This window comes from Saccopteryx leptura, chromosome 4 (assembly GCF_036850995.1).
Source record: "Saccopteryx leptura isolate mSacLep1 chromosome 4, mSacLep1_pri_phased_curated, whole genome shotgun sequence".
In the NCBI taxonomy this organism is placed as follows: Eukaryota; Metazoa; Chordata; class Mammalia; order Chiroptera; family Emballonuridae; genus Saccopteryx; species Saccopteryx leptura.
Genome location: NC_089506.1, coordinates 143,998,831 through 144,013,874, shown reverse-complemented (window position 1 = coordinate 144,013,874; position 15,044 = coordinate 143,998,831). Strand labels below are relative to the sequence as shown.

General features: G+C 35.2%; 1 protein-coding gene across 3 annotated transcripts in view; it reads left to right on the top strand.

The window, feature by feature from the left end:
* Positions 1-15,044, top strand: part of TMEM161B (transmembrane protein 161B) — an 89,062-nt gene that overhangs the window by 47,475 nt on the left and 26,543 nt on the right. For all 3 annotated transcript variants that reach the window (XM_066381804.1, XM_066381803.1, XM_066381805.1), the window contains 3 exons: positions 4,612-4,695; positions 7,216-7,313; positions 10,712-10,868. In XM_066381804.1, coding sequence (XP_066237901.1) covers positions 4,612-4,695; positions 7,216-7,313; positions 10,712-10,868 — 339 coding nt within the window. The remainder of the gene's footprint in view (positions 1-4,611; positions 4,696-7,215; positions 7,314-10,711; positions 10,869-15,044) is intronic.

The window sequence follows — 15,044 nt, the reverse complement described above, 5'->3', positions numbered from 1 at the left end:
GTATTAACCACATGCATTTACATAAGAGAGGTAGTTTCTGTGGGAACAAATGCCCGCAAATGGCTCATAGTTATAAGAAAAGGTTTATTTTGGCTTTTCCCTTCCTGTACCTGGCTAGCCATTCACTCCTTTCCCCACAGGTGTGGTGGAATGTCAGGGAATCTATGCTTTCCTTCCCTTTTCATTTACAATACAATGGCAAGATCCATCCTGGTTATGCCAGTCACACAGTACAGAGACTATTCTCACAATTTCTCTTCACACCTTAACCCAAATTAATAAAATGTCCTCCAAGCCTCCTAAAATATTAATATTAATTCTGTAGCCTTTGGTACTTTACAACACCTGCGGGTGAAATGGCTCAGTGGCTCCTCACTAATTTGGAAATATACAAAAAATAATGTTTGTGTGTGTATACACTAATATATATGTTTATACATATATTTGCATAAAAACTCCAAGAATTTTCAAAATTTTCTAATTTTCATTTATTGATTTTTAGAAAGATAGGGGTGAGGGAAGAGAAACATTGATTTGTTGTTCCACTTATTGATGCATTAATTGATTGATTCTTGTATGTGCCCTAACCAGGGATTGAACCCACAACCTTGGTGTATCAGGATGATGTCCTCTTAACTGAGCTACTTGGCAAGGGCCAAGGGATTTTTCAACTAGTGGGATATTTCATTTTAACCTAACTGCTCTTGTTCCAACTGCAATTAAATTTTGATACTAACTACCTGGAGTTAGCACAGACCCCATGGATTAAAGACAAAGTCCTCCCTAAGAATGCCCAGGCTTCAGATGCCAGATGCAGTTCTTGGTATGTCCAGTCTATTCGTACTTCTGTGAACCGGCTTGTTGGGCAAATAAGTTTGTAAAATGTGATTTTTATGTTTGCTCACTTTTATTGTTAAAAATGGCTGCTGCCCAGGTGAATGGCGCTGCCAGGTGAAACTGCTAATTACCTTCCTGCTTGGGAAGGGACTTTGTTATGCTAATGTGTGCTGATGGGTTGAGTTATGCTAATGTGTGCTGGAGGAGGGGTTTTCACGCCAAGAAAAGTTTGTGAGGAAGAAGGAGTAAGGAGAGGAAGGAAGCCAAGATGGCAGGGTGCGAAGGAGAAGCCAATTTGTGCAGAGAGGAGTAAGAAGCCGCATTGGCAGATAGGGAGCCAGAGGTGACTGAAGACTGCTGGGGGGCTTTGATTCTAGGAAAAACTTGGAAAAGATTCTCCTGGTTGTGGAACCGGAGAATGTGTGAGTGGGTTTTGGTGCCCTGTGTGTGTTTACTCACCAGCCGGTTGCAAGGCTAGAATAAAGAAATGACCCACCAGTTTTCGGCTCCGCAGTTTCTTTACTGTCTGCCTGAATTCAGTGGGAACCTGCACGTGTCTGGCAGCCACAGTGGCTGCGACTACTGGCCATACACGGCTGCTGGCTACAAATTCGTGCATTTTTACAACTCCCTCAGATTCAGTAGTTTGCAAAATGACTAGAGCTTATTAAATTGTAATGGTTACAATTTTTTTATAAGATTGCACATGGGATGAAGTTTGAGAAGGAGCACAGAGCTTTCATGGTCTCCCTCTCTGAAGTGTGTCATGCTCCAGGCACATCAGTGTGTTGATCCAACAGGAAGCTCTTCTGAGCTCAGGTGTCGGGGAGGTTTTGTGGTGCTCCATTTCAGAGGTATGACTGGTCACAGAGGTCCCATTGGCCGCATGGTTGAACTTAATCTCTAGCTCCCTCTCCTTCACATGGTTGATATTTCTGGTGACCAGCCTCCAACCTGAAGCCACCTACAGGCATACCATGAGTTCCCTCATTAACATAACAAAACCACCCCATATTACTCAGGAAGTACCAGGGGCTTTTGAAGCTGTATGCCAAGAACTGGGAACAGTAACCAGGTAGATTCTATACAGTATTAGTAAAAGGTAAGTGTAGAGTTTGCCAGATAAGAGCATTTATTTACAAGCAGAGAAGAGAGTACATGCCAAAACACCAAGAAATGAAACAGTTTGTGAAATAAAATGTCATTTAGTCTAGATAGAATGTCATGTTCCAGAAGGAAATTGTTGATATGCGTCCAGTGAAGTAGACAGTAATGAAATTGTGAAAGGCTGTGCAAACTGGGGGTCACAAACCCTATACACATTTGGGCCTTAAAATATATGTTCTAATTTTGTGTGTGTGTGTGTGTGTGTGTGTGTGTGTGTGTGTATGTGTCAGAGAGGGGGGGATGGACAGATAGGGACAGACAAGATGAGAGAGAGATAAGAAGCATCATTTCTTTGTTGTGGCTCCTTAGTTGTTCATTGATTGCTTTCTCATGTGCCTTGACCGGGGGAGAGTGGGGACCTACAGCAGAGCGAGTTACCCCCTTGCTCAAGCCAGTGACCTTGGGCTCAAGCCAGAAATCCTTTGGGCTCAAGTCAATGACCTTAGGGTCACGTCTATGATCCACACTCAAGCCAGCGACCCCACACTCAAACTGGTGAGCCCATGCTCAAGCATATGTTCTAATTTTAATGTAAAATTTCAAACATATACAAAGGGTAGACAGAATAGTTTAATGAATACCACAAGCTTCTATGTGTTCCTCACAATTAATAGCAGGTGGTCAGTTTGTTTCATCTATCTTCCCTTCATCACTCCTTTCCCCCAACATATTTGTAGCAAATATTTTATATAGATATTTCAGTACATGTCTCAAAAATATATGAGGTTTTAAAAATTACTATTACCACATTACAACAGAAAATTTCTTAACATCAAATATCCAGTTATTAACTCAGATTGTCAGTTTTGCAGTGTTTTTAAAAATAGCAGATGAGTTGCTAATATGTGTATGTGTGTATACACATACACACTATTTATATATATATATATATATATATATATTTTTTTTTTTTTTTTTTAAGTGAGGGCAGGGAAGCAGAGACAGACTCTTGCATGCTCCCTGAGCAGGATCCACCTGGCAAGCCCCTACCAGGCTATGCTCTACCCAGCTGTGTGGCTTCTCCGTTGCTAGGCAACAGAGCTATTTTTAGTGCCTGAGGCAGAGGCCATGGTGCCTTGGAGCCATCCTCTGTGCCCAGGGCCATCGAACCTTTGCTGGAACTATCGAACCATTCAAGCCATGGCTGCAGGAGGGGAAGAACAAGGGGGGGGGGGGTAGAGGCAGAGAAGCAGATGGTTGCCGGATCCACCTGGCAAGCCCCTACCAGGCTATGCTCTACCCAGCTGTGTGGCTTCTCCGTTGCTAGGCAACAGAGCTATTTTTAGTGCCTGAGGCAGAGGCCATGGTGCCTTGGAGCCATCCTCTGTGCCCAGGGCCATCGAACCTTTGCTGGAACTATCGAACCATTCAAGCCATGGCTGCAGGAGGGGAAGAACAAGGGGGGGGGGGATAGAGGCAGAGAAGCAGATGGTTGCCTCTCCTGTGTGCCCTGGCTGGGAATCGAACTCAGAACTTCCACATGTCGGGCCAATGCTCTATGGCTGAGCCAACCGGCCATGGCAATATTATATTTTTTATTGGCATATTTCACCTTAATCTAGGGTTTTATAATTGAAGAAGTGCAAAGTATAGCAATACCAGCTGTATGTTTTTTCTTTATGAGAATAGAAACTTGGTCAGAATCTTTCCCTAGCTGCCTTACTTCACTGCTTTACTCTGTGAGGAGTTATTAAAAATGTGTCAACAGGCATATATCTTAAGGTTTGCATTATAAAAAGATAATGGAAGGTGGGATCAGAACGTTCTTAGGAGAGAGTGTCCAGAGGGAAAGTAAGTAGACAGAGTTTTGCCATAGAGCTAGAGAGAAAGATGCTGAACAGAAGTCTGAACTGAGGTTCTTGCAGGGGAGCAGGCAAGTTAGGATATTAAGAGTTGAGGATTAATGTTAACATGTGGTGAGGACACATTGAAGATAAAACCTGAATCTCAAATTTAGGTGACTAGCTGATAGGAAGTTTTGATGAGACAGGAAATTGAGACTGAACCCGAGAGCTTTGGAGGGAATAAATGACGTTTGGATGTTTTCGCTGGGTGGTGTGGCCCTAACTGAAGAGGGTTACATATAGCTAAGAGTTGAGAGTGTTTTAAATATGATGATTTACACTAATAAAATTTGAAAGTTCTCCAACTAAATTAAAGGAAGGAAAGTAAAGTGAAGACTATTTGTAGTTTGGGGTGCATTCAAAGGACTTCTTTATGACACATAGAGGTTCATTTTGTGTAAATGAGGGGATGGGTGGAGAATTTTAATGTGCTGCTGCCAGCTTGCCTGAAGAGTTTACTCTGTTTACTTTTAACAGTAAGCCTGTCTCATCTTTATGTATATTAATACATTGTTAGTTGTAAGAAATACAACCACAAACAGTATTTCAGGATTTGGGATCTATCTAGTAAGTGCTTGTTTGCTGGATTTGAATAGAAATAAATCATTTTAAGGCTTAAGCAGTAGTATCTGTTTCAGATTAGAATTTTTCACCTGATTGTTCCCAGCAGTGTCTACACAGATAAGAAAATAAATGCTTGTAGAATAAATGAATATTCTGGTAATTTTAATTACTTCATTTTAAAGGATTCCTCTTTTCTTAGTTTAAGGTGGTATCAACATCCTACAGAAGAAGAATTAAGAATTCTTGCAGGGAAGCAGCAAAAAGGGAAAAGCAAAAAAGATAGGTAAGTTACATTGTTGAGTTTGTAAAGTGTTAAATATTTGACACAATTTATGTTAAATATATTTTTGGACTTTAGTTAAGGAATGTTTACCAATTATACTATCAACAGTTGATAAATGGAGATCAAAACCCATGATCTAAAATAAAATAATTTTGGATCACCCTTTAAGAAAATCCCATGTGTAGTAATCTAATACATAAGCACAAAAGTGATTATTTTACTTAAGAATAGTCAACTGTAATTTTCTTCGTGTTTCAGTAATGAGAACAAATAGCCATCATATTAAATTCAGTGGGAGGGTTGATGGGGGAAGCCCATAGTCCATGTCATTTAAAAGTATCAGTTTGTTTGGGTTCTTTTCTATTTTGCTATCACTCATTATGTTATTGGACAAATTCTTCTGATTTGACCTTTTTAAATAAAAGGCATGGACAATATATATAAATTCTTAGGTCCCATTCAGCTGCTGTATATTATTTTGATATTTAAAGTTTATGAAGAAAACTTAACTGAACCTCACTGAGTGAATCACAGCAGCCTCATCTGTTAAATGGAAGAACGAAACTAATTTTGAAGGATCCTTCAGCTTTAAATTTTTCTCTCTATTTGAACTGAATTTTAAAGGAAACTGCTTGTTAATTAGCCTTTCTGAATGGGTCTTAGTTTTAAATTCCTCATTTGGGCAAGGGGAGGACTTCTTAGGACCTAAAACTGTTATTCTAATATATTGTAAAATATCAGTGAGAACAAACTCACCAAATTTTTTAAAATTCTTTAAACAGTGATTATTTAGCATTAATTGAAAATTTGAAAATATTCTCTTTTCTGATTTTACTGCTATTCTCTTTTTCACTTATAATTATAAATAAACATTGAAGCTCATTGGAAGATTAAGTGTAAACCCTCCTCTGAGTTTCAGTAGTTATGTTCTTTAATAAAATATTCCTGTTTAATATTAAAATTTCCAAAGCACTTTTAAATAGTTTAAATAAATCTATACTCCCTAAAGATTAACTGTTATTTTCATTTATATTTTATTAATGAGTAAGTTGATCAGAAATGACTTGTTCACATAACTATTAAGAGTCAGGATTGTAATCTAGATTAGTTTTTAGACTAGTTTTCTTAACTATTTCTTTGTAACTATTCTACCTTTGTATTTATAGCTACCATGCTTAACATTTGTGAAAATTTAGTTATATAATGTATTAATATTAACATTTAATTCTTATTGTATGCCTTATATATAGTTAGTAATTTTGTTATTCTTACAGTATTTTATTTGGTAAAAATGTTTAATAATTACAAAAAGATGCACTAAGTGACACAGTGTTGTTCCTAGTAGTTATAATTATTATTTGATTTTTTGACATGAATTTATATTTTTACTCAAGTTTTCCAAGTTTATAATTATTTGAGAATAAAAGTACCTGACCAGGTGGTGGTGCAGTGGATAGAGCATTGGCTTGGGACATTGAGGACGTTCCAGTGAATATGAAGCAATTTTAAAAAAGAAGCATTTGATATTTTTTAATTAAACAAGAACATCAGAAAAGCAAACACAAGTCAAAGAAAATTGTTTGATTATGCAAATGAGATGCAAAACCAACTTTTATTTCATTGGTGAAAATGCACTGTACAAAAGGCTGTAAGTACTGGGGTATCTGGACATTTTCTGATCTCTTAGTTTTTGTGAGCAGTGTATGTACATACATGTATAATTTCAAAGAGAAATTCAGGTTCAATTAAGTCTTCATTTGCTTTTACTCTTGTCCCTAAAGAAAGAGATGTTAGACTGTCTTTACAGAGGAAACAGTAGGAAAAATGGGGTAATATGCTAAGATACCAATTAAGATTTTTATTCCTGTAACTAATGTTTGTAACTCTTTTCCTGATAATCTCTGTATTGACGTAATAATTTACATCCATATTTTTGTCATCCCCCTTCTACAAACTACTTTTGTGTACCTTACCTTCTTTTTAAGGAAATATTAGAAATTCTGCTTTTTTCTCACTGTGAAATATAACATTTCATTTGTAATTAGTTTTTTTTCTTTCTTTTGTGACAGAGACAGAGAGACAGACAGATAGGGACAGACAGACAGGATAGGAGAGAGCTGAGAAGCATCAATTCTTCATTGTGGCTCCTTAGTTGTTCATTGACTGCTTTCTTATATGTGCCTTGACGGGGGCTCCAGCAGAGTGTGTGACCCTTGCTCATCAAGCCAGTGACGCTAGGCCCAAGCCAGGGACCTTGGGCTTCAAGCCAGTGACCTTTGGGCTCAAGTCAGCGACCATGGGGTCATGTCTATGATCCCAAGCCAGCAACCCCGCGCTCAAGCTGGTTGAGCCCATGCTCAGGCCGGCCACTTTGGCGTTTCAAACCTGGGTCCTCTGCGTCCCAGTCCGATGTTCTATCTACTGCACCACCACCTAGTCAGGCTAAAATTAGTTTTATATAAGCACTCGGATAACAGTGTAGGTAACTTGTTTTTTGTGTTACTTGTCTGATTTTTATAGGAAATATAATGGTCACATTGAAAGTAAGCCACTAACCATTCCAAAGGACATTGACCTCCATCTAGAAACAAAGTCAATTACAGAAGTGGATACCTTAGGTATGGGAAATCTTGGTAAAGTGTTCTGAAATCTCAGTTTTATACTATGCTATTGAACTTTCATTTTATGTGTTGCGGCTGGACTTTTTTTTTTGTAATCATTAAGTTCATTATACAGAGAATATGAAATCTTTCTCAGAGCTTAGAAGCTCAAAATGACTACATTTGAATTGAATTTCCCTTTTTTTTACTCATCTAACTTACAGTAAGCATTATTTTTTGCATTTTTCAGCAGAGGCTGACTTATACAAGTTTGTTAGTTTCTGTCTATGCTGAGATCAGAGTCAATTTTCATTGTTTCAAATTCCAGACTTTTTGCCATCAGTCCCAGTCTATTTCTATGGCTTGCAGAAATGAACTTGTATTGAATTCCCTGTATTTATAATAATTCAACTTTATGCTCATATTTAATAGAAGAAAAAGTGGTTTTAGAATAATAAACTTGATTAAGAAAAAGAAAATTTTACTTGTTCAAGTTTTACTTTTACCCATTGGGTATCTCTGATAAGTCATTCAGTATTTTTTCCTGAATGTCAATGTTTATAATTGCATAATAACTATAATGATTTTAAATTTAAAATGAAATTATTTCAGTCTTAGATGAGAAAGTCATTTTATGTGATATTATTTAAAACACAGGTTTTCAAACCTGGCATTACCTCAGAATCACTTGAGCGGCTCTTTAAAAATAAAGAATCATCATACCTACTGTTGGAGATTCAGTAAATATAAAATGAGTTCTGGGAATTTGTAATTTTAAAAATGTTCCAAGTGGTTCTAATTTGGAGCAGCCTTCAGAAATAATGGTTTATATAAAATGTTCACAGATGTATAAATATAAGAATATATATACATATATATCCCCTGATTTCTCGTACTTTATTTTTACTTTTACTAATAACTAATGTTTATTGAAAGATTATCATCTAATTGGTTTTCATAGCTTAAAATTCCATATTTATCAGTCGTTGTGCTTTGCTTGTATTAACTCATCCTCTAACTCATCCTCACAGTTCTATGAGGTATATAACTATTATCAAGCTTTCAGAAAAGAACTCATTAGATAGAGTTTAAATAACTTGTCCACGATAACACACCTAATGTGTTAGAGACATTCAGTGAGAACTAGGCTATTATGATCTTAAAAATTGAAATTAGGGTAATGTGGCTTCAGTACACAGCTTAATCAATGTTTTGTTTCACTTGTACAATTTTGAGGAGCAAATGATACTAGTTTAACAACTGGCCACAGAATTTCAAGAGCATTTCAGTTGATCAGAGTAACAGGGAGATGTTCTATTTATTTTTATATTGACATATTTATTTGCGAATGTCTGCTATGTATGTGGGTTTAGGTAAAAGTAGTTTTCTGCCTGAACATTAAGCACTCTGAGGAGCGTAATGGAAATTACTGGGCTTGATAAACTCTTTAGTTTTCTTTTGTTTCCAGTATTCTCTGAAAAAGGCAGGGCTATAATTATAATATATTATTGAATACAAAAAGGATATAATACTTGGATTAAATATATAACAAAGAATTTGTATAATTTGTACTTTTGCTGAATATATATTATGGTATCTGAATATTCTCTTAAAAAGTATATCTCAATTTGTATCAGCTATTAAATATAAGTTCCTCTTAAAGAACATAGGAACATTTGAATATTGCTTGGCAGTTTGCTATTAATTTCCCTGTAGGTGACCTGCAAGAGTGTGGGCTGACAAGAAGAATTAGAACGTTTACTTCAATTGTGGTTATAAAAATCGAAAACCTTTAGATATACAGACACTTCTCTGTTTCATCCATTTCCCAAATTCCTTCCAGAAAGTTATTCAAAAGGTTTAACTGGATAATTTTAGAAGAGAAAGAGGGTAGGAATCTTGCAGCCATTTTAGGGCAAGCTTTTCATAATGATGTTCAGAAGCTGTACATCACAGAAAAAAAGCTTAAGGAATTAAAATAACTTACTGCAAATAAAAAAATTTACTTAATTTGGATTTGGAATTTTTGCATCAACTCATAGAGATGATGTAAGTTTGGTTAGTGCGGTTTTGATATTTTAAATAACTCTAACTTTGAGTAGTATTTTTAAGATACTTTTTTAATAAAAATGTGATTTTAAAATAGCCTCAGTAATTACATTTTACAACTAAAATTTTTTCAAAGTAATGTGCCAATAAGAACATACAAATTAATGGTTATGTCTGTGTTTTCACATATTTTGGAGGCCTTCTACAAAATGATGTTGATTTTTTTGGACTACTCTTTGGCATAAGTTAACCAGAATATCTGAAATGAAAAGGGAGATGGAATCATATTTACATTCAGATTATGCCAATTTTAATGTAAACCCTTAAGAAGAGAATATTTTGTTGAAAGGATGTGGTTTTAAGGAAAAATCGACAGGAATTTCATCAGTTTTTCTTGCAGGAGCAGATAATGTATTAAAAAGTAGATTTATTTAATTTATTATTTTAATCTGCAGTAACTGAAAATTACTAACCTTACTAACCCTCTATTAGTGCAGTTAATAACTGTGACATAAATGATACATTCTTGCCCTGGCTGGATAGCTTGGTTGGTTCGAGTGTCATCTCTATGCACAAAGATTGCTGGATTGACCCCTAGTCAGGGCACATACAGAAACAGGTCAATGTTTCTGGCTCTTTCTCTCCTTTCCTCTTTTTCTAAAATCAGTAAATAAATTTAAAAAAATACAGTTTATCATTCTTCACAAATGAATATAAGTAAAACTGTAGTTGTCTACATTAGGTTGTATTTAAAGCAGTGATTTTCAACAAGTGCCACAAGAATTTTTAAAACATGTAATACCTGACTAGTCAGGGCACTGACCTATTTCTCCTTAGATTGTCAAATTAAAAAGTGACAAGAGCCAACACAATAGCTGTCTGGTGTGAATCAATCAAAATTATACCTATTTTTTTGTTACGGAAAAAATATATTTTTTGGTGTGCCACAGAATTTTAGTAATTAAATTAGTTTATGTATGCTATGAGATTAAAAAAGATTGAAAACCATTTTTCTAAAGTATAGCTCAGATTCTATAAAAATGTATTGAATTATATTTTCTCTAAAGAATAGGTAATAAGCTAAGATGATACCAACTCATTTTACAATCATATTTTTAACAATTTAAATAATTGTTGGTAATTATTTCAGGTTTATTTTAATTTTTTAATTTATGTGGTATTAAAATTTAGTTTTGGATGCCAGCATTCTTGATATGTTTCCTGCATTTTTAGATTCTCATATTTGTAATTTTTGCTTTGTAAATCATCAGATTAAGTCTAGCATGTTTATAGTTAATAATAGATAAACCCTTCTATGCTGTTTATGAAAGTTTAAATCTTTTTTTTTTTTACCCTTTATTTTTCAGCATTACATTACTTTCCAGAATACCAGTGGCTGGTGGATTTCACAGTGGCTGCTACAGTTGTGTACCTAGTGACTGAAGTCTACTACAGCTTTATGAAGCCCACACAGGAAATGAATATCAGCTTAGTTTGGTGCCTGCTTGTTTTGTCTTTCGCAGTGTATCCTTCAAAACATCAGTATAATTTATGAATTTCTTTTCCTTCTTCAGGTAACACCATCAGATCCCATCTCTGAGTTGAAAAAGGATTTTAGATCATTAGAGAATTTTTCTTTGTTGAAATCTTTTTTATTTAATTGAAAATTTTCAAAGTAGTTTAAAACTACTTTGTTTTAAATTAGTTTTAAACTACTAAATTTTCAAAATAGTTTAAAAACTAAAATACAAGGAAAGTTGCCAGTTTTCTGCCTTTTCTTTCCTGAGTCTCATGTTATATTACAGAGGAGCTACTTTTACCTCTTTTTATTTCTTCCATATGTTTAAATGTTAATTAATGGCATTTCTTTAACTTTAGATATTATTGCACCTTTTGCCTTCTTTCTTTTTCTTCCATTTCAAGAAAGTAAAGAGACTTTTAAAATTAAATCAGTAGTTGGGTTTAGTTATACCTATAAAAATATTTATAGCTGAGCATTATAGTGTCTTATTACCTCTTTTGAACAATTTTTTACTCTTGTTTTGTAAAAGCTAAACTCTTCTACAGATTTCTAAACTTCAGTAGTTCTGATACATCATTTCTATTTTTTTTTCCAGTGGAAATATCCTCTTAGAGAGAATATTTAAATATTTAGAGCCCTCACTTCTCTAAACATCCTACATAGCTCTTAATCCTAGAATTTTCTTCACTGTCTTTCTAAGAATTCCCTGTGCCTCTTTTTGGATCAAATTATCTCTTGTTTCTCCTGAATATTAATTTAAGTTTTAAATAAAAATAGTTTGTCAGATTTATTTGGTCTTTGAAGTTCCATTCTTGTTCTTTAAGAATTCCAATTTGCGCCTGACCTGTGGTGGCGCAGTGGATAAAGCGTCAACCTGGAAATGCTGAGGTCACTGGTTCGAAACCCTGGGCTTGCCTGCTCAAGGCACATATGGGAGTTGATGCTTCCTGCTCCTCCCCCCTTCTCTCTCTCTGTCTCTCCCTCTCTCTCTCCTTTCTAAAATGAATAAATAAAATGTTTAAAAAAAGATTAAAAAAAAAAAGAATTCCAATTTGCCAATTCGATTTCTGATTTTTTTGTGTCCCATATTTTTCTTCTGTGAATTGTTACTATCTTTTTTTTTAGCCACTCACTGTGTTAAAATTTATTATAATGTTCCTGGTTGCGAATCTGTTTTCATTTGTTGTGCTAGGACTTCACCCAGTTTGGAAACTTGTGGTCTTAACTTCTAGACATTTTTCTGTAATTATTTGTGATTTTCTTTTTTCCATTTTTCTGTTTCTGCATTGCTTTTTTGTTCAGATACTGGATTTCCTAGACTGGTTCTCTAAGACTCTCATCTTTCATGTATATGTTTATACTTAGATTTTTTAATTTTCTGGTAGGTTTTCTCAATCTTCCCAACCCTTTAGTTGAGTATTTCATTTCTGCTATAATTTTTTATTTTTAAGAGCTAATTTTTCTGTTTCTTCTCCCACCTTTATGTAATCCTACTTGTTTTGTGATTATATTGTCTTGTGTCTATTTGAGACACTTTTAGATTATGTAACGGTTTTCTTTATGCCAAGTATCTTTTTACTCCAAGTTGGTTTTGTTTGGTTTGGTTGCTGTCTTTCATGTTAAAGACTTTTCTTAGAGAGAGCTGGTGATACTGGCCTGTTCATATTTGAGTGTAGGCACTAAGAGACTGAAAAGAAGCTCTGAGCAAGTGTTGAACCGTCTGGGGAGGCCCGAGATCCCGTCTCACTCTCTCCAAAGCTGAATCTCCACACTGCTTTCCGGTGGAGAGAGTTTTAACTTTTATGTAAAGTAATTATTTTTAGTGGTGCTTTTTCTCCTAATATCACCGACAAGAGACAGACTCAGACTTTTGCCTCAATTTGACCAGTTTCTTATGCTTTCTGGCGGTTCTGCAGTAAAAGCAGATTGTGTCCTGGCTTTCTGATTGAGCTTCCTCATTCTGTTTAGTCATTGACCACTTTTCTGTCAGTCACTCTATTTATGTACTTAAAAAGAGAAGAAATGCTTTACTGTCGTTTAGGTGTGGATTGGAGAGAAGGGACAAAAGTAAGTAGATGTGCTCAATCTGCTAATTTTATCTGTAGGTTTATATTGTCTTTCGTAAAAATCTGTCTTCTTTTTCAGAAACTCTAGTGAGGTATTTGATTTCTTTGAATGATTCTTTAATATTTTATTTCCTCTTTGCTATTTGCTTTATACTATATTCTTGACTTTTCTCTTAATTTTCTTTTAATCCTTGTATGGACATTTTTGTATCGACTTATTTTTCTATTTTTAAAACTTTTTTTAATGTTCCATTTTCATAGCGTTCATGTGTCATAGACTTGTAATACCTTTTTATTTCTAAGGATATTAATATCTTTTAAATTTTAACTGGAACCTCGAATTGCTTATTTAGCATCCCCCTTGCCTCCTTTTTGCTTTAATCACATATTAAAATTGTTCTCAAATGTCTCATGGTCTTTGAGTATCTGTTTATATTCAAAAGGGTAGTAGGAAATTTTGTGCAAGTGGCTGGAGCTTATTGGTTGGTGGGCCTTTTATAATGTATAGAGACCTGGCAGCATTCTTGGAGGAACCTCTAAACATCAGTGTCTTCCGGTTGTTGAGCCTCTCGTTTTCTCCAGAGGGGACTGTTCATTTTCTTATCTGTGGTGTGTAAGTCTGACAGTCAGTGTTGTAGGAGCTGATTGGGGAAGGAGACTCAGAGACTCAGCAGCAGTCATCGATCAGGCAATAACTTAAATCGAGTCTGTGTATTACCGCTCCCCCTCCCACACACACACCCCCTCTCGTTTCCAGCTCTTCATCATCACCTTCTTTTGTTAGGATTCCCAAGACCAGTATTCTCTGGTTTAACATTAGTTCTTCTGGATTATGCCAGAGTTGGGGAAGGGCCATCATGTAAACTACATGACTAGGCAGGACAGAAGATCTGGGTAGTCTAATTATTACTCCATACGGACATTCAGCCAATTATTCCATTTTCATCCACTCTGCAAGCCTGCCTTCAGAGGTGCCTGCTGTCTCAAATTCCTGACTTCCAGGGTATAATACTAGTGAATTGTCTTTTTACTGGGTTCCTCCTGTTGAAGACCCAGCAGAGAAAGCTGAAGCCTACATCAGTTATTGCTTGTCCATCCAAATGTTGTTGAAATCTTTTTTCTATTGTCACTTTTTTCCTGTTCTTTGTTTCTGGGGACATTTACTTCTTATATGCTTTTTTCAGTCATATTTTGGGAGTAAGCAGTGTAAATGCATATCTTCTTATATCTTTTATATTCAACCAGAGACTGCTAACCCAGTTTTAAAGCTGTAAGTAGATTTTATTTAAATCATATGATTTCACGTTCAACATCACTGTTCTATTTCTCTGTTGACTCTTTTGGATTGGTTTAGGTATGATTGAGACAAAAAGAGTCAGAACAAAGCCTGAAGAGTAAGCATCTTCACAAAGTAAATTGTATTGGATAGAAGTACTGATCATGTTTGTCAGTTTGGAAACATCCAGTGTGGTGCTAATTTCAAGGGCAAGTTAAATTCAAGTATTTAAAATACTATCTTTAATTCTATATTATTAAATATGTGAAAATACCAGGTCAGAATAAAGACCCATCTCTACACATCAAGTCATAAAACACACAAAATATTTTAACTTGATAATTAGCACTAGCTGACTATATATGTCCATTTTTTCATACTTTGAATTCTCATGGTCTAAAATATTGTTTATTACAGAATATTCTCATTTCTGCTTCATTTTCTTCATGGTTTATAGCTCTATTAAAATGCTATTGATGATATTTACATAGAAATACATGTTCTTAATACTCAGTTTTATTTAATGTATACACAGCCCTTGGTACCTGCTTAAGAGAAATTAGAAAAATGTACTTAATAACTACTCTAATGATTGCTTATGAGAATAACTTTCATCTTTCATTTCACTCAGTAGTGCCTAATAATGTGAGAGCAGGGCCCACACAGTCTTCAGCACGACACTGGCTCTGCTTGGCTTCAAGAAGTATCCTTGTGGAGGGCTCCAGATAATAGCATTCCTGCGAGAATCTAGGAGCTGGTACCCCTCCATCCCAGAGAAGACAGAAAGAGCTGACGGGCTTTAGAATCTAAGCTATTTTTTGCCAACTTTTACCCCT